At 34.1% G+C, this 17549-nt stretch overlaps 1 protein-coding gene across 1 annotated transcript in view; it reads right to left on the bottom strand.

Moving 5' to 3' along the window:
- snx27a (sorting nexin 27a) overlaps window positions 1-15094 on the bottom strand; it is a 34725-nt gene extending 19631 nt beyond the window's left edge. Inside the window, exon 1 of the mRNA NM_001045100.1 lies at window positions 14764-15094. Within this exon, the coding sequence (NP_001038565.1) occupies window positions 14764-15083 (320 nt within the window). The 5' untranslated portion in view covers window positions 15084-15094. The remainder of the gene's footprint in view (window positions 1-14763) is intronic.
- Window positions 15095-17549: the final 2455 nt, after the last annotated feature.

The following is a 17549-nucleotide window of genomic DNA, read 5'->3' as shown; positions in this document are numbered from 1 at the left end:
GATGAAAATCAAGTTTTGTTAGCTGTTTGGACTAAACTGTTTGTAAATATAGTGTGTCCACTGTCATATTGGAGTGATATGAACCCAACAAGTCTCTTTTTTTAAAAATATCCTATTGTTAAAATAGGAGCCAAATCCCAGTGATTTTGAGGCCCACCACAACGTGACATAGGAGTGCGGTTTTCCCCGCCCACTGAATTGATTAACAGGTGCCATGTTTCTATAATAACACGTGTGTGTGTGTGTGTGTATATATATATATATATATATATATATATATATATATATATATATATATATATATATATATACATATACATATATATATATATGTATTTTTTTCTTCAAATAAACTGGGATTAAATCATTTGTTACCACTTTCTGTGGTTTTTATAAACTCCATAAATAAAACGTTTTAAAAACATAGCATGTTTGTAATAAAGACGTAAAATTGCTATGTATTACAATCACCAAGATACACGCAATACAAATCACCAAGATATACGATACCATCACCACAGCTGCGTGGTGTCAGTAAACGCGCATATATGTGTGTGCGTGTACTGCAAACCGCATTTCTTTGAGACTCATCATTTCAGAAAGGCTTGAATAAACTCTACCACAAGTACATGAAATAAACTTAATTGGTATTTTTGACTAATGTGCTGTAATGTCACTGACTGCTGTTTATCTGACGTAACGCATGATGAGAAGCAGACACGTACATTGGAACGGTGGGTAGGGAGAAGCAGCTCATTTGCATTTAAAGCCAAAGGCGACAAAAACAGCTACACTGTATTCAGACACCAAAATGGGCAAATTCTAGAAGATGGGTATTTTGAGCTGAAACTTTACAGATACATTCTGGAGACACCAAAGGCTTATCTTACATCTTGTAAAAGGGTAAAATAGGTGCCCTTTATATTGAAAAACATGATTAAAAATTAAAATAATAACTGTTTTTTTGTGAAATGTATTCTTTGTTATATTATCCTTTAAAAATTATTCAAATATGATGACTTGTTGGTCAAGAAACATTTATTATCAAACATTAAAAAATTGGCAGCTTGACGTTGAAAACTAATATTTTATTCTTATGTTATTCTACTTTGTCTGTATAGTCATGGACACACTTGTTTGTAGAGCAATTTAATTGACTGTTTTCAGCTGTTTATTATTCCTAGCCATTTTTCCCATATGCGACTGAATCAGAAGTTCTAAAACAAATCAGAAAAACGAGCGCACTTCCACATTTTAGAATAAGATGAATACATCTAGATATAAATAAGCTTACAGGATTGGACCACTCCAAAAATGTGACTTAATGTAAACCTTTAAAGGGATAGTGCACCCAAAAATGAAAATTGTCCAAATTGTCCACTTGTTCCAACCCGTTTAAGTTTCATTCTTCTGTTGAACACCAAAGAAGACATTCTGAAAAACGTTTATAAAAAACAACCATTAACTTTCATATGCGCTCCTATATGGATGTCAATGGCTGCTTTTTCCCAACATTCCTTGGAAAATATTATTTTGTGTTCAACAGAAGAAAGCAGTTCATAGACATTAAGAACCACTTGAGTTTGCGTAAATTGTGAGCATTTTTTTTGTGTGAACTTTCCCTTTAATTATGATGTGCATGCAAAATGCAATGCAAAACAATGAGGGTTTCTCACTTTAAATCATAAAGAAAGAAGGAAGGAGTCATTTTCTTTCAGATGTAATTACCATAATACAGTTTGCAGAAATGAAACCCAAACTAGTCAACTAAGCAAAGGGTTACATTTCATTTAGAAAACAACTTCTTAAAAAGAAAATTCTATTAACAAACAGGGTTTTTCCTGTATAGTGCATTTTTAACCCCCTCCATCTTTTGACAAAAGTCAGACAGGCATTCATAGCCACAGACTAAATCTGCACCATATATCACAAATTTATTGTTATTGCGATAATAGTATCCACTTGTTAGGTCCCGACGTATGGAATACTGCTTATTTGAATTCTGAAAATATTCGTTTATGATCACTTTATAGTCATATCGCACATTAAAGGGAATTCTATATAAAATCATGGTGTACACAACAGTTTCTGCACCACTGACACAGATATCAGCTGACCAATGGCACAGACAGCACACTCTACCTGCTCGTCGCCTATCACCTCCATCACTAATTCATAAAGCAGCTGACAGATGGAGACACAGTAACGAGGAGACATATTTCAGGATGAGGCGCAGAAATGAGGTTAAACAGAGGTGACAGACCAGCCTACTATACACTACAGAATTAATCAATTAATGATTTGATGTTTCAAAAAAGGAGAAAGACATTAAACATTAAAGACTTTTGCGAAATAATTGACATCCTCAATAGGAGGAAAACATCTAAATAAATCCAGTTGCTCTAGTAATGGTGCGTTTGTTTATATATGTAATTGTTTGAACCACAGGCACTACCCTTCCTACACTTCAAGAACTGTACTCGTCCAGAGTGAGTAAAAGGGCTCACAAAATCACTCTGGATGAATCACACCCAGCACACTACCTGTTCGAACTGTTACCGTCTGGTCGGCGCTTCAGAGCACCAAGCACAAAAACAGCCAGACACAGGAAAAGTTTCTTTCCTCAGGCCATCTACCTCATGGACAGTTAAATATCCCCCAACTTGTTATGTTAACTTAATATTAACCATTCCATTCGCGTTCTGTTCTAGCGCAGTGGGCCAATAAGAAGAGCTTGAAGGCAGGACAAGCATTGCGGGCTTCGTTTACAGCAGCAAGTTGACAAGTCATCTGTTTTAAACCATTCCTGACGTGCTGCGTTGGGTGTTTTTAGGTGCAAAGATGCTTAATGCATGAATACCTCCTAATTCCGCGCATGTGGTGAACATTTTGCGGTGAAAATTGGTTGCACAACAACAATTATATGCACTCGCACAAATGCTCCTAAATATATTTTGAAGTCGCATAGATAAAATTTGAGGATGCAAAATTTCGAGAACTAATATACATATATATATATATATATATATATATATATATATATATATATATATATATATATATATATATATATATATATATATATATATATATATGAGCAATTAAAGCTTTATGGATGTGAGATTTGCAGTAAAATCTTAAAACATAAATTCACATAGAAAGTACTGGTTAACATTATATTAAAACGTCTGTTTGTATTTTCCAAAACAACTAACCACAGAGTTATGGGATCAGAAAAATATCAATCTGTAAAAATATTTATATACTTTGCTAAAGCCCAAAACAAAGTTGGACTGCAGGTTAGATTGAACTGTTGTATTTAATTCAAGGGGCTTGTTCATGTTTTTAATTAGATGATAACATTTTTACAACATTGATTAAGAAATTAAAAATATATATTCTTTTACACCAATCTAAGTATTTAAATATGTGACTAAATACCAGTTGCAGAGGCAAAAACATTACCTAATTAGCAACCTAAAAAGCTTTGATTTTATTTTGTCAGTGACTATTTATGCCTGCACCAAATAAAGGCTACACTAAAAAAAACATTTTGATGGAGGGCTAAATGAAAAATTCATAACAAAAAGAATGTCTTTTAAAATCCGATGATCTTCCAGAAATGACCTGTGGGAAGCTTGGAGAGACTAATTTGATGAAGAGACATGTTTATCTGTGTAACCAGATAACGAGATACCATTCATTTCCCCATATGCATTTATATGTGTTCTATTTATTGACAATAATAATAATTACAATATCAAGAGCAACATTCAACAATACTTTCATTATACGATTGCTGTTCTACTATTTAAAACTTTCCTGTTTAGGTACAGCTATAAAATAAGACCACTTTATAGACAATATTTTCTCAGGATACAACTTAAAGTTTTTTTTAATTACTGATTTTTAAACTCCTGATTACTGATGCCTTTTCCTAATTTTAAAACAGAAATTTTGTTTTTTTACATTTTTTTTTTTTTTGCTGAAAAAAAATCAGACATGTTTATTTTGATTTATAAATATCACAATACCAACTTCAGAATTTAAAATAATAATAATAATAAACAAATAATAATAATACCAGCAATATGGCTGAATAATAATGATTTCCAAATCACAACAAATGAACATGATGTCCATTTGGGATTTTCCAGAAAAAAACAATTTCTGAGAAAATGAGAAAATTTTAATTTGATATTTGGGAGAAAAGTTCTTAGACCTTTAAAGAATAAAACAAATATTAACATTTTACTCAAACTCATACCGAAAAAATCTAAATAACAGTTCAACTGGTCTCTTAAATTTTTTCAGAGATATATAATTTATTAAAAAGACAGTTAAATTGTTAATAAATTGTTTGCATAACAGAAAAACACACACCCATTTAAAAGGGTGATTATAAAATATGTCCTTATGAAGGTAACAAAATGCCCCAGGAGATCAGTATTAATAATGTCTGACCCCACAACGATCAAAGCCAAAACTCGACGCTAATATGTTATACTTTAATCCAGTTCCATATAAAATCAGGTGCTGGACGGCTTGAACATGCTGAATAATGAGTTTGGAACGGGAACAAACTGTTGTGTAACATGACATTCACATGACCAGTTAATGCCTGCAATGACTCCTTACTGTCCGAACTTCCTCATTCTGACTGCTGTTTCAAAACAACTAGTTGAACTGTTTATTAACATGCCATATTGATTTTCTTTGTCTTCCTACATGCATTAATGTTTACAAAATTGAACCAAGGATTGAGGAGACGTTCAGCAAAGTCTGTAAAAGGAAAAAACAGCTCAAGGCTGATAAATAAACTGAGCTGAGGTTTGTGAACCCACTCCTTCTTCCTCAAAGGAGTTCCTCAGGAAACCGGCCATGGGCTCATGAATCCTTTTACGTATTAGGACCATTTCCAAATTCAGAAAAAGAAAGGGTATATCCTAAATATTAAATCACAAATGACCAGTGGGTTCTTTAAAGGTGCTGTATGCAAGTTTTTGACTCTTCTAACGCATAAAAATACCATAACATGTTAGCAGATATTTAAGAAACATGCTCAGTGAACATTCTTGTTTATCTGAAAAACAATGCTGAAGTCAGATATTATGCTTTGATAATGTGCGTTACGTGCTGGAGCAATGTCTTTTTTTTGATAACGCGACCACTGCAAGTTTAGCAAACTATATTTAATTTCAGCACCCCGGGTTGCCTTTGTGGAACAGCATATTTTATTCATTCAGTCAGAAAGGCTCTCAAAGAGTGCGTCCACAACTGAAATGCGACTTCTGGTGGACAATAGCAATAATCTTATTTCTGGTAGACTCCGAAATAAGACGCAGATTCAGAGTTCCACATGAGGTGGTTATTAATTACCAAAATACCATAAAAATTACTAACGTAAACATCAGGTGAGCAGGTTACATTGTAACCTCGAGTCCTAACAACATGCTACATGATGAGATTTGCAGTCAGCAATTTTGCTGTTTGCACCAGATGAAACACAGAAATTTAAATACAGCCATTCAGAAGCACAGAATAGTGCACTTACTGCACTCCAGCAAAATGATAATGTTACTAATCTAATTAATACATATTAAACCACTTTAACATTATTAAATGTACATGCTGAATCACTGATATGTGTTGGCTTGCACTGAGTTACAGTTCTAAAGTTCAATTTCAAACATTTTAATTTATTTTTAAGATCTGAGGTGCTGCTGCTTTCAGTATATGGCAATAAATGTCATGTGAAACGGCATTCAAACTCACATATTTTATTTTATAAATATTATTTAACACTGATTAAAGCATATGTGGTGTACCTGAGGTGATCATTGTCATTTCAGTTGTTGTTTAGAACAAAAACTCTTTTTAATATGGAAAATACTCCTATCGCGCCGTTACTTTTATTAAGACGCAACACAAATAAGTCTTTAGGCTACTGTTGGTGTCGTCAATCTGGCAACCTGCACTTGCGTGTATTAAACCAGGCATGCAATACCTAGTTCATGCACTGGGTGTCAAACTTACATACTGCATCTTTAACATAAAGATGTCACAATACTCCAAATCCTCCATTTGATGACATTTACAATTATAAAGTCATGGTTTGATTCGACTTCCGATTTAGAAAAATTTGAAAGCATAAGCTATGACATTTTAAGACTTTCAAACAACATAATAATATCTGATCGTGCGCTGTGACAGTCATGAAGCTCTGTGTTGCTCTGGAGGTCCTTCAATCTAGCCAAGACTAAATGTGCACACTACTAAGACCTTCAACAACTCTCTCCTTTACATTATTGTACATGGATTGTATCACCGTAGCTGTGAGGATGCGTTCTACTAGGGATTTTGTAACACAGTTCTAGCACGCTAATTAAATGCCTTAAAAAACAGAGTTTTCCACCACTAAATAAGGTTGTATGTCCGTGGCTATAAATACAGTCACCGCGCTTTTAATTGCCTTTTCACGGGTTGAGTTACTTGGAAGTTTTATTCCAAATGAAGACAGGAGAGTAGTTTGTGTCACACTTGTCGGTTTAACAGATAAATCTACATTTTTGTGATGCCTGCGGAGATGCCCTGCCATGCTAGTCATGCTGCCGGTGGAATAATGTGGTATACGTCCATAGCAGAGCTTGCAAACAACATAACTTACTGGAAATCCAAAATACTTCCACATTGGGGACTGCGTCTGCAGTTGCCATGCTATCTCTTGGCTGTTTGTTGTAGCTGTTAGTTTGACTTGCAGCACTTCAACAAGCGTGTTTTTTCTTTTCTTTTCTTTTTTTACATGACATGGGGGTGTGACAGCATCGACGATTCCATTTTTTGATTCTATAGTCGAGATTAAGCAATGCATGAATTTCGATAGATTTCGATTTAAAATCGAAATAGTGACACCTTTACTTTAACATACAGTATATACAAAATTTACAATTGAAGGCAAAATTATTGTCCGAAAACTTTAAAAAATTATTTATTATTATGTTTATTATTCATCATTTCTTAATTATGTTAATAAAGAAAAAAAATCAGGGCTAACAATTTTGGCACATAAGGCTAAATATTTTGCCACATATATATATATATATATATATATATATATATATATATATATATATATATATATATATATAGGGCTGAATGATAAATCACATGATATTGATTGCATTATTCTATAAAGCCGGCTGTAATCAGCTGTGAATCTCCAGGATCTGTGTTCAGCTGAAGCAGCGTTTACTACACAAACTGCCAAGTTTCTCTGCAAATCTTCGCAAAAGATCACATGCGATGTCAACATGCGAGTCAAAACGCAAATAATCTGTGACTTTGACATGTTAAACCTGAAAGCACATGCAAGTACCATTCATTCATTCATTTTCTTGTCGGCTTAGTCCCTTTATTAATCCGGGGTCGCCACACCGGAATGAACCGCCAACTTATCCAGCAAGTTTTTTACGCAGCGGATGCCCTACCAGCCGCAACCCACCTCAGGGAAATATCCACACATTCACACACACTACGGACAATTTAGCCCAACCAATTCACCTGTACCGCAAGTCTTTGGACTGTGGGGGAAACCGTAGCACCCGGAGGAAACCCACGCGAAGGCAGGGAGACATGCAAGTACCACATACGATAAAGTTTGTGTTCAAAACTTACTTCATCGTTTCAGTTGAGTGTTTAATTTAAGTCCTTATGTAAAATGATGCATCTTTTTACACATAAAAAAGCAGGCAACATATTACAACATAGCATTCTAAGCAGTGACAAACGTGTTGCATCATTACATACTTTTATTATCAGGCAAATTATAATAAGATGAACTCGGATGTTGTCATGGTCATGTGTTTATTTATCCCGTTGAATCAAAAGAAAGCAGTTATATCTTCCTATGTTTTTCCTGGTTTTCTTCAGGGCATATTTGTTTTTTTTACCGTGCGACTCATGAGATCGCCCTCTGACCTTCAGAGGAAATTTACCACTGTTCACATCACCGTACTTTACTCACATGATGTGCAAGACAATCGCAGCTTTTGCTAAATCTATTTATGTCGATATATCATTCAGCACTAATATATATATAGTCTGTATAGACTTGTTCAGCCAACTTCCGGAACATTCAACATTTACCAAAAGATTATTGCAGATAAAAATCAAGTTTATATCAGGTGTTGAAATGTTGTTTAAACAATCCTGTTAAAGTAAACCTGACTGGGGCTAAATTAGCAACAACCTTTGTGTCCTTAATAACCCTCTGAATTTCCTTCCTTTCAGGGAGGGGTTTGTGTTTCATGACATTTCCAATGAACATTACGAACGACAACACTGGATAAATTTAGCTAGAGAATTACTGAATCAGATCAAGGTCTTTGTGAATAGATTAAAAGAAAACAATGCATATTAAAAAACCCTATGGTTGTCATAAATTCATTTGTTATCCCAGCCGACTCTATAGCATGCAGTACATGAAGAATTTCTGTGTTTACATATACATATTATCTTATTTAATACACACAAACGACCATCATTTGAGTTCAGTCTGAGAAAAGAGCGAAACCATCAACATCACACCACCAGCGTGAGCTGTTGACTGAAAGTGACCTTATGAAGCATAACAGCACATCCTGTGGCCCTTGTGAATCTTTTGTTCGACCCCTGATTTTCCCATTAGATAAAGCAGTGACCCTGATATGTCTCATTTTTAACATGCTGATTATGTTACCCGTCACACTTCCAAATGACTCATTATGGCCAGCGGCGTGGCTCTGTACATGCATAATGCAGCTTAGGAATTAACATGCAACACAAAGCACCTGCAAAATATTCCCCGAGAAGGAAAAACTTTCTAATAACCGTTTTCAGAGCTCAAGCACAGTTGCAATGGAGTAAATTGTACATTTTACCAGCAGTTATATGTATATACTATTTATTATTTTGTAAAAAATGACTAATTATTCAATATTTTGAAATCGAACATTTTTAGAAATTCATGATTAATAAATTGTCTCATTTTAAAATGACTTACAACCTTGACAAACACACAGTTTCAAATATTCTCTGCTAAAGTTTAAGTTTTATAGATTGGTTAAAAAAAGTGCTTCTTAGAAATCTTAAAAGCAATAGTTAATGTTATAGAAATGTTGCATTATATATGTCTGTAAAGAAATAATACAATGTAATAAATATAAAATATATGTTTAGCCTTCAATCTCCAAATTTGATTTTATAAAAATTTAAAACTCATAATAAAATAAAATAAAATAAAATAAAATAAAGGTGTTTCGCGGTGTTGGATTGCGGCTGGAAAGGCATCTACTGCGTAAAACATTTGCTAGATAAGTTGGCGGTTCATTCTGCTGTGGTTGGGTTATCACAGATTAAAGTGAAGAGGGGGTGGGGGGATGGGGGGTTGGCGCAGGCACTTGATAATGTCTCTGGGGCCCCCTTAAATGTATGAGCCCTTAGAATCATCCTATTTCTATTCCTTCATGGATAGAACGTGACCTTTAGGCAATATGCTAAAAACTTTTGAAATAAAAAAAAAAAAAATCAAATTTTGACCCATACCATGTATTTGTGGAAAAAAATATACCTGTGTAGCATTAGGTTTTGTGGTCCAGGATAAAGCTGCATGATATTGGAAAAATATGACATTGCTATATTTTGTTTTTCTGCAACATTTATTGCGATATTTCACCATGAATATGAATATAATATCTTAAATAGCATTTGGAAAGAATTTAATAATTTATATTTTGGAGTTTTCTGGGTGTAAACCATGCATAAAATATAATAAACAATTTTAAAGCATATATAAATACAATAAAGCAAAAAAAGAAAAAGAAATTTAAAGTGCTCTGTAAATCTTTTACATCATCAACTTTTATAGTTAAACTCCACAAATCTCATGTTTCCGAAATTAAGGCTCTTGCTCAAATATAATCCCAACATATAAACTCAATAATGCATATTCTGCGATGTGACTATTGCAGACATGCACATTGCGATATTGATGCTAAAACGATATATTGTGCAGCCCCAGTCCAGGGTCACATTTCATACTGACATCGATAATAAATGTTTGTTGAACAGCAATCCAGCATATTAAAATGATTTCTGAAGGCTCGTTTAAGACTTAAGACCAGAGTTATAATGCTGAAAAATCAGCTTTGACATCAGAGGATTTTTTTTTTTAAACAAGCTAAAATTGAAAACAGTAATTATAAATTGCAATAATATTTCACAGTTTCACTGTATTGTTTTATCAGATCAAGGCAGTTTTGTCAAGCTTAAGGCACTTCCCTTATTTCTAACTACCCAAAATTATAAACAAAAAGAAATTATATATTTATACAGTACTTACTAAAAATCAGAAAAGGGTAACTATGCATATATATCCGTCATTGAAGCTGTTGGAAATGATACAAGCAATGCAGTGATATTAAGCAAAATAAATCTAAAACTGTGACCAAATGTCTGAAAAGTTCATAATATAATGGAAAAAACTAAAATTTTTCTTTAAATTGACCAATTTTACAGTTTTACTCACTGATACTGAAGTTAAGTTGGTTTTATATTTGTGCATTCATTCAGTGACAATGTACATTGAACTGACACCATGCTCCTTACATTGTTTATTATAGTACTTTGAATATTCGGTCTGAAATCACATGGAAGTACAACATCAAAATAATATTAGCCCTAGTTAGCACAAATTCACTGTCTTGAATTTTCAAGTAATTTATTTATTTATTTTCCTTTGGCTTAGTCTCTTTATTTATCAGGGGTCACCACAGCGGAATGAACCACCAATTTTCAAAGAAAACTTTTTTTGAATTATATTAAGAAGAAAGTCAGAATGTGCGAATATAAAGCCAACTTTACCTCAATCTCACTGCTACACACTATACAGGTCACTAAGAGGTAGGGCTGGGCTGATAAATGATATCATATCGAATCGCGATAAAATTGATGTCATTAACGATGATAAGCTATGGCCATTTTTACTCGATGACCTAAGATTCAATCACACAGCAGACATACAACGACAGGAATTCGAAATTGTGTTGCTATTAGAGATATGCTATATCACCCAGTATTGTTTTGGAAGCTCGATTCACCTTCCTGTCAGTAGTATTAGCTGTGAAACTGTTGTTTATTTTAATGATGACTATTTTTTTTAAACATTTTTAATTAGGTAGAACATTTATTTAAATATTTCTGCAATTAATTATTTTTTAGAAAATGCAATACGTATATTTTTGTTTGTGTAGTGTAGATATTCTGTCAGTTACAGTTCTTCAGAATATTACATTTATATTGTATATCATAAGTATATTACAGAAAAACAGTAATCAGGCCCGTAGCCAGCCTGGTGAAAGGGGTGGTTCTTTTTTCTCAAAAAGTGGAGCTTATTGCAGTTATTCCTTTAATTTTGTGTTTAATTAGGAGGTTTAAATACTGCATTTAGTGACATTTTAAGCACTATCTGTAGCTGGATTAGATTGTCGGATGTGCTAAAAATATTTCTTAAAGATTAAGAATAAAGAAATATGAAGAAAAAAATACTTATTTTTAAAATACAAATTTAATAACTATATATCATTATAAAAGATTAAATATGTTAAAGTTCTGAATTAAAAACTGTAGCCTATTGTGTTTTATTAGGCAAATAACAACAGCACATGGCACATTCAACTTTCTTCAGTCAGAATTTGCCCATTTGAATATTGAACAATTATAACAATAATTAAATAATAAATAATGTAGAGCTTAACGATTTTTAGCCTTTCTTGTAAACAATACATTTCAAAATTTATGGATAACAACAATTAGTATCTTTTTTTTTTCTTTAAAATATTTTGAAATAAAAGTTCCTTGCAAAGCGCAAACTCTATTTAAATACAATACATTAGGTCAGTAGTGAGAGATGACTTCACTTTCGTCAACTTCGGCTTGGTCTTAAAGAGCCCATATTATACATGAAATAAGGTCATATCTTGGTTGTAAGGGTCTCCAACAACAGTCTAATATGCATGCAAGGTCAAAAAACACTTTCATGGTCTTATAATCTGCATTTATTTTTATCTAATTATCCCAGCGACTCCTGTATGAATCGTCCAGTGATTCATTTGTTCCCAAACCCCTCCTTAGCGCGAAGCTAATCTGCGCTGATTGGGCCGATGACAGTCTGTCGCGATTGGTCGACTGCCTTCAGTCAGAGAGGGAAATGGCCAATAGCTAATCAGCAATTTAAAAAGTAATCACAGTTCATACACGCTCGATAGTGTAGGCGTGGACTTTAGCTGCCACACTATGGCGAGTGGATAGTGCCACGGATAACCGAACGAAGGAGACAGTCGTGTACTCGCCATACCACACACACACACAAACACACACACACCTCCGGATGACAACGCTCCCGCTTCAGCCCGCACCCGCCTGGTTTTAGCCTGAGAACCCGCTCCGTTTTCTGCCCGCCGCGCCCGGTCCCGCTAGAGCGGAGAACACAACCAAAAATCACCCAGTATACAGTCCAGACAGCCAAGCTGCACAAAGCACAAAGTACACAAAGCTCGTTCGTTCGTTCGCTCTCTCTCTCGCTCTCTCTCTCTCTCTCTCTCCCTCTCTCTCCCCGCGCCAGATTTCTGCGGCGCGGGAATACATTTCCGAATAAATCGCGGGAGCAGAACTCTAGCACGGAGCTCCATAAACAAACAGCACGCGTCGCGTTTTTAACGTGACTTTGCACGCGATAAGATAATATATCCAGTTAACCTGATACAGTACAAGCGGTTACAAGTAACAAATCACAACTAAATACATTTGCAAGCTAGAGTCAACGAGGCAACTTTAACCGCATGTACTTACACTTGAGAAATGTAGGAAGAAACCCATCCTGACGTCCATCAGTTACTCTTTACTGATCCTTCCTTTAACAAACTCAGATGAAGTATTCTTTGTAGCATGTAGCTTCCAGAAGTTTCCAACTGCTTGGTTATAATGCTGATGTTTCATCTTTGGGTAGAGACTCAATATATCCATCTGCAGTGTGACTTCAATCGACCGGCATGTTTGTGTGCGTGTGTTTGTGGGTGTGCGTGTGTTTGTGGGGGTGTGTGTGTGTGTGTGTGTCTGGGTTACTGCGTCAGAGGGCGGGGCCTCAGGTTTGAAATCTCCCGGGTTTGCGCGTGCACGTGAAAAACTTTGTTTCGTTCGTACGTCATGGCGAAACACCTAATGAGTCGGTATCAAGGCGACTCGTTTGAAGCACTATGATTCGACTCTTTTATAGATGAATCAACAGTTTTAAACACTGTATTCTTACAGATTTAAGCCTTAGCTGGATACTTCACTTCACTTAGAGCTGTGTTACACACTACATGGAGGGGAATTTTCAAAAACCCATAATATGGGCTCTTTAAAGCCTTTGATGGGTTATTTTCACAGTTTATGATGGCTTAGCAGTCAAAATAGGACAAATGAGCTCATGTTTGGGACAAATTCTGGACCTTTGTCAGTGGGGGTGGGGGGTGGGGGGTCTTTCGAACCACCCGAACCCCCCCTGGCTACAGGCCTGGTAATGTGTAAACTGTTGGTGTTAATAAACAATACTTTAAAATGTAATTTAATGAAGCGTCTAATCTATGTGGCTTCAGTCATTGTTGGGATACTTTTGTAAAAAAGTAAAGCGTTAACCTGGAAGTGTTAACTTATATCAAAATACAGTTAACGTCAGAATTATTAAACCTCCTGAATTATTCGCCCACTTGTTTATTTTTCTCCAATTTCTGTTTAACGGAGAGAAGATTTTTTGAACATATTTCTAAACATAACAGAATTAAAAACTGATTATTTTATCTTTGCCATGATGACAGCAAATAATATTTTACTAGAAAAAATAGCTTAAAGGGGCCAACAATTTTGTCCTTAAAATGGCATTTAAAAAATTAAAAACTGCTTTTATTCTAGCCGAAATAAAACAAATAAGACTTTCTCCAGAAGAAAAAAATATTATCTGACATACTGTGAAAATTGCTCTGTTAAACATAATTTGGGAAATATTTGAAAAATAAAGAAAAAAAAATCCAAAGGGGGGGCTAATAATTCTGACTTTAATATATTTATCGTTCAGTATGGAAAATAATTATCGAGATTGCATTTTTGCCATATTGCCCAGCCCTACAATCTACTGTTTACAAAAAAAAAAAAACATTGATCAATATCATTTTAGGCTAAATCTTTCAAAACCAACAAATCATATGCACATCCCAAGCAACGTAGCATATTCCTCTCACTCAGATCATGCATAATTTAGGACGTTAACTTGTCAAGCACCTCATTTATCAGCAGCATCGATGATAGGAGATCAATAGGACAACATGTGATCATGCAGCTGTCATGTTTCAACAAGTCACCGAAGCCAGACTCTTTCAGATGAGACACATCTAAAGCTCAACGCTCTCTCAACACAAATTATTGAACACCGAATCGATGATCCTGTTGCACAACACGCATTCGGCGTTCGAGAACTCGGCGTTATCTGCTCCGGTCTTACATAATAGCGCTCCGTTTATTGCATTAGCGGGGATGTGCTGGCATGCGAAAGCTTAAACAAGTGCTAATGTGTAAAAATAAACGTCCTGTAAACAGAGCGCCTGGAAAACTGTACGTCAAACAGACTGACAGCACAGCACGCCTAATTCCCAGGGTTAAAAGGAAAGATAAAGTGGAAAATAAATGACTTACACTTCTAGTATTCTGTCTCCTTTTACGATACCGGCCCGGTCCGCAGCTCCGCCGGGTAACACCGCGCTGACATGCTGGAGAGGAGCGTACAGTTCCCCGTTAATGCTCCGCAGCTGGCCGCCTTCGCTCACTTGTCCGCGGACGTTGAATCCATATCCCGATTCTGACTTTATTATCCGAACCACACGCGGTCCAGAAGCTACCATGGTCGGGGTTTGGCTCCCGGAACCGAGCATCCCCGAGCCGTTAACGCGAGGCGCGGCGGGGAGCACAGACGGAGGAGCGGGCCGAACGGTCTCATCTCCTTCGATCTCCGCCATCTTTAACTCGGTTTTTTTCCCCTCTCTCCTCCCGTAGGCCTTCAAAACAACAAGCCAGAAATACGCTCGACCCGCCCAACCATCACAAGACTTCTTTCACTTTCTCCGAGAGTGTGTGCGGGGTCTCTGGAGAGCCAATGTAGAGACTGTCACTTTGTTTTGGTGAATTATGTAACAGGATATCCTGTTGCTAGACAAGACACAATTGAATGATGACTGAATAAAAGCCGCAATTACTGGTGATTTCAGCTAATTATGAAAAAGTGAAATAAATGGTTGTTTGGAAAACCTTCTGTCCGCATAATATTCGTTTTTTTGTTTTTAATTTTACTTAAAATTTGTTCAAGCTTTTTTTAAAATTAATCCAAACAATTGTTTGTGTAAACTCAATCTTTTATCTTTTAATATTAGAAAATTTTGCTTTTTCAGATTTCTTTTCTTCATGTTGGTTTAAAAAGCTCATCATTAAAAAAATTGTTTATCGCTACATTTTGACCATAGTCAACTTTCACGTTCAGATTTTAATATATTTTCACAATTTGTCTCACAGAATATTTTTCATGATTTATTTATTTTTGTTTCAATAACCACAAAACAACAAAAGTATTATAATTTTATAGTTATATACAGTGTATTACATTACAATGCATTTACGATGCATTTTAAGTTTTATTTATTATATATTCTAAAATATATAATTAGTAACAATGTATTGATAGTAAATACAGTTGAAGTCAGAATTATTAGCCCCCCTGCTTATTTTCCCCAATTTCTGTTTAACGGAGAAATCTTTTGTTTCAAAACATTTCTAAACATAATAGTTTTAATAACTCATTTCTAATAACAGATTTATTTTATCTTTGCCATGATGACAGTAAATAATATTTAACTAGATGTTTTTTCAAGACACTTCTATACAGCTTAAAGTGACATTTAAAAGCTTAATAGGTTAATTAGGTTAACTAGGCAGGTTAGGGTAATTAGGCAAGTTATTGTATAATAATGGTTTGCTCTGTAGACTATTGAAAAAATATAGCTTAAAGGGGCTAATAATTTTGACCTTAAAATGTATTTTTATTTAATTAAAAACAGCTTTTATATAACCAAAATAAAACAAATAAGACTTTTACCAGAAGAAAAAATATTATCAGACATACTGTGAACATTTCCTTGCTGTGTTAAACATAATTTGGGAAATATAAAAAATATATAAAAAATTTGTATATATTTATTAAATATGCTTAATGTATTTAATAATGTATTAGGGTATTCACTTATTTTTTGCGTTATTTATACATTTAAAGTTTAACATTGTTTCTATCTATTTATACTGCAAAACAACCAGTCCTATAGTGCTCCTATACTTTATGACCAGAATAAGCTGTGCATTTGTTCATTAAGAAATTAATGTGATAATGTATGATGTGACATACTATTGCTATAATAATAATAATAATAATAATGATGATGATTATTATTATATTATATTATATTATATTATGTTATATTATATTATATTATATTATATTATATTATATTATATTATATTATATTATATTATATTATATTATATTATATTATATTATATTATGTTATATTATATTATATTATATTATATTATATACAGTGTATTATATTACAATGCATTTACAATGCTTTTTATGTTTTATTTTTAATATATTCTAAATATATAATTAACAAGAATGTGTATATATATATATATATATATATATATATATATACACACACACACACACACACACACACACACACACACACACACACACACACACACAAATTTATTAAATTTGTAACATATTTAATAATGTATTAAGGTATTCACTTATTTGACGTTATTTATACATTTAAACTTTAGTATCGTTTCTTTCTATGTTTTAACGAATTTTCACCGAAGTGAAGCAACCAGCCCTACAGCATTTCTATACTTTATGGCCAGCCATATATGGCCAGTTGATCATTTATTAAGAAATGTATGGGAGATCTGAAAAATGATATACTGTAACATTAAATAACATTAATTATTTAAACATTAATTGACAAGAACATAAGGCTGGTCAACACACTTAAATATAAATCTACAGCGACATCTAGTGGATTTGTTAGCGACGCTCAAATAGTATGAGTTCTTTCTTAATTAAATGAAATCATTTGTGTCTAATTTTATTAGTTTAATGTATGTATTAATTTTTATTTTTGAAATAAGGCTCTAAGCCGAAGGAAAATGAATGAATGCATTTCTATTTCTTGCACACTCTGTGTCAATGATGCAGTTTGTATCTTATTCAGTATTTCCGCCCCCTTGTGTCACAAAGCACACAACTGTTTGCCAAAGGGAATATTTCTTTTGCTGATGGCCTGGTTTGCAGTTTGTTTTTTCAGCAGTGCAAACGAGGCAGATACATGTGTTAATTTTAGAAACACTGGCAAAGCCCTGTGTAACCGAAA

The sequence above is a fragment of the Danio rerio genome, chromosome 19 (assembly GCF_049306965.1).
Source record: "Danio rerio strain Tuebingen ecotype United States chromosome 19, GRCz12tu, whole genome shotgun sequence".
Classification (NCBI taxonomy): Eukaryota; Metazoa; Chordata; class Actinopteri; order Cypriniformes; family Danionidae; genus Danio; species Danio rerio.
This window is presented reverse-complemented; position numbering and strand designations above follow the sequence as displayed.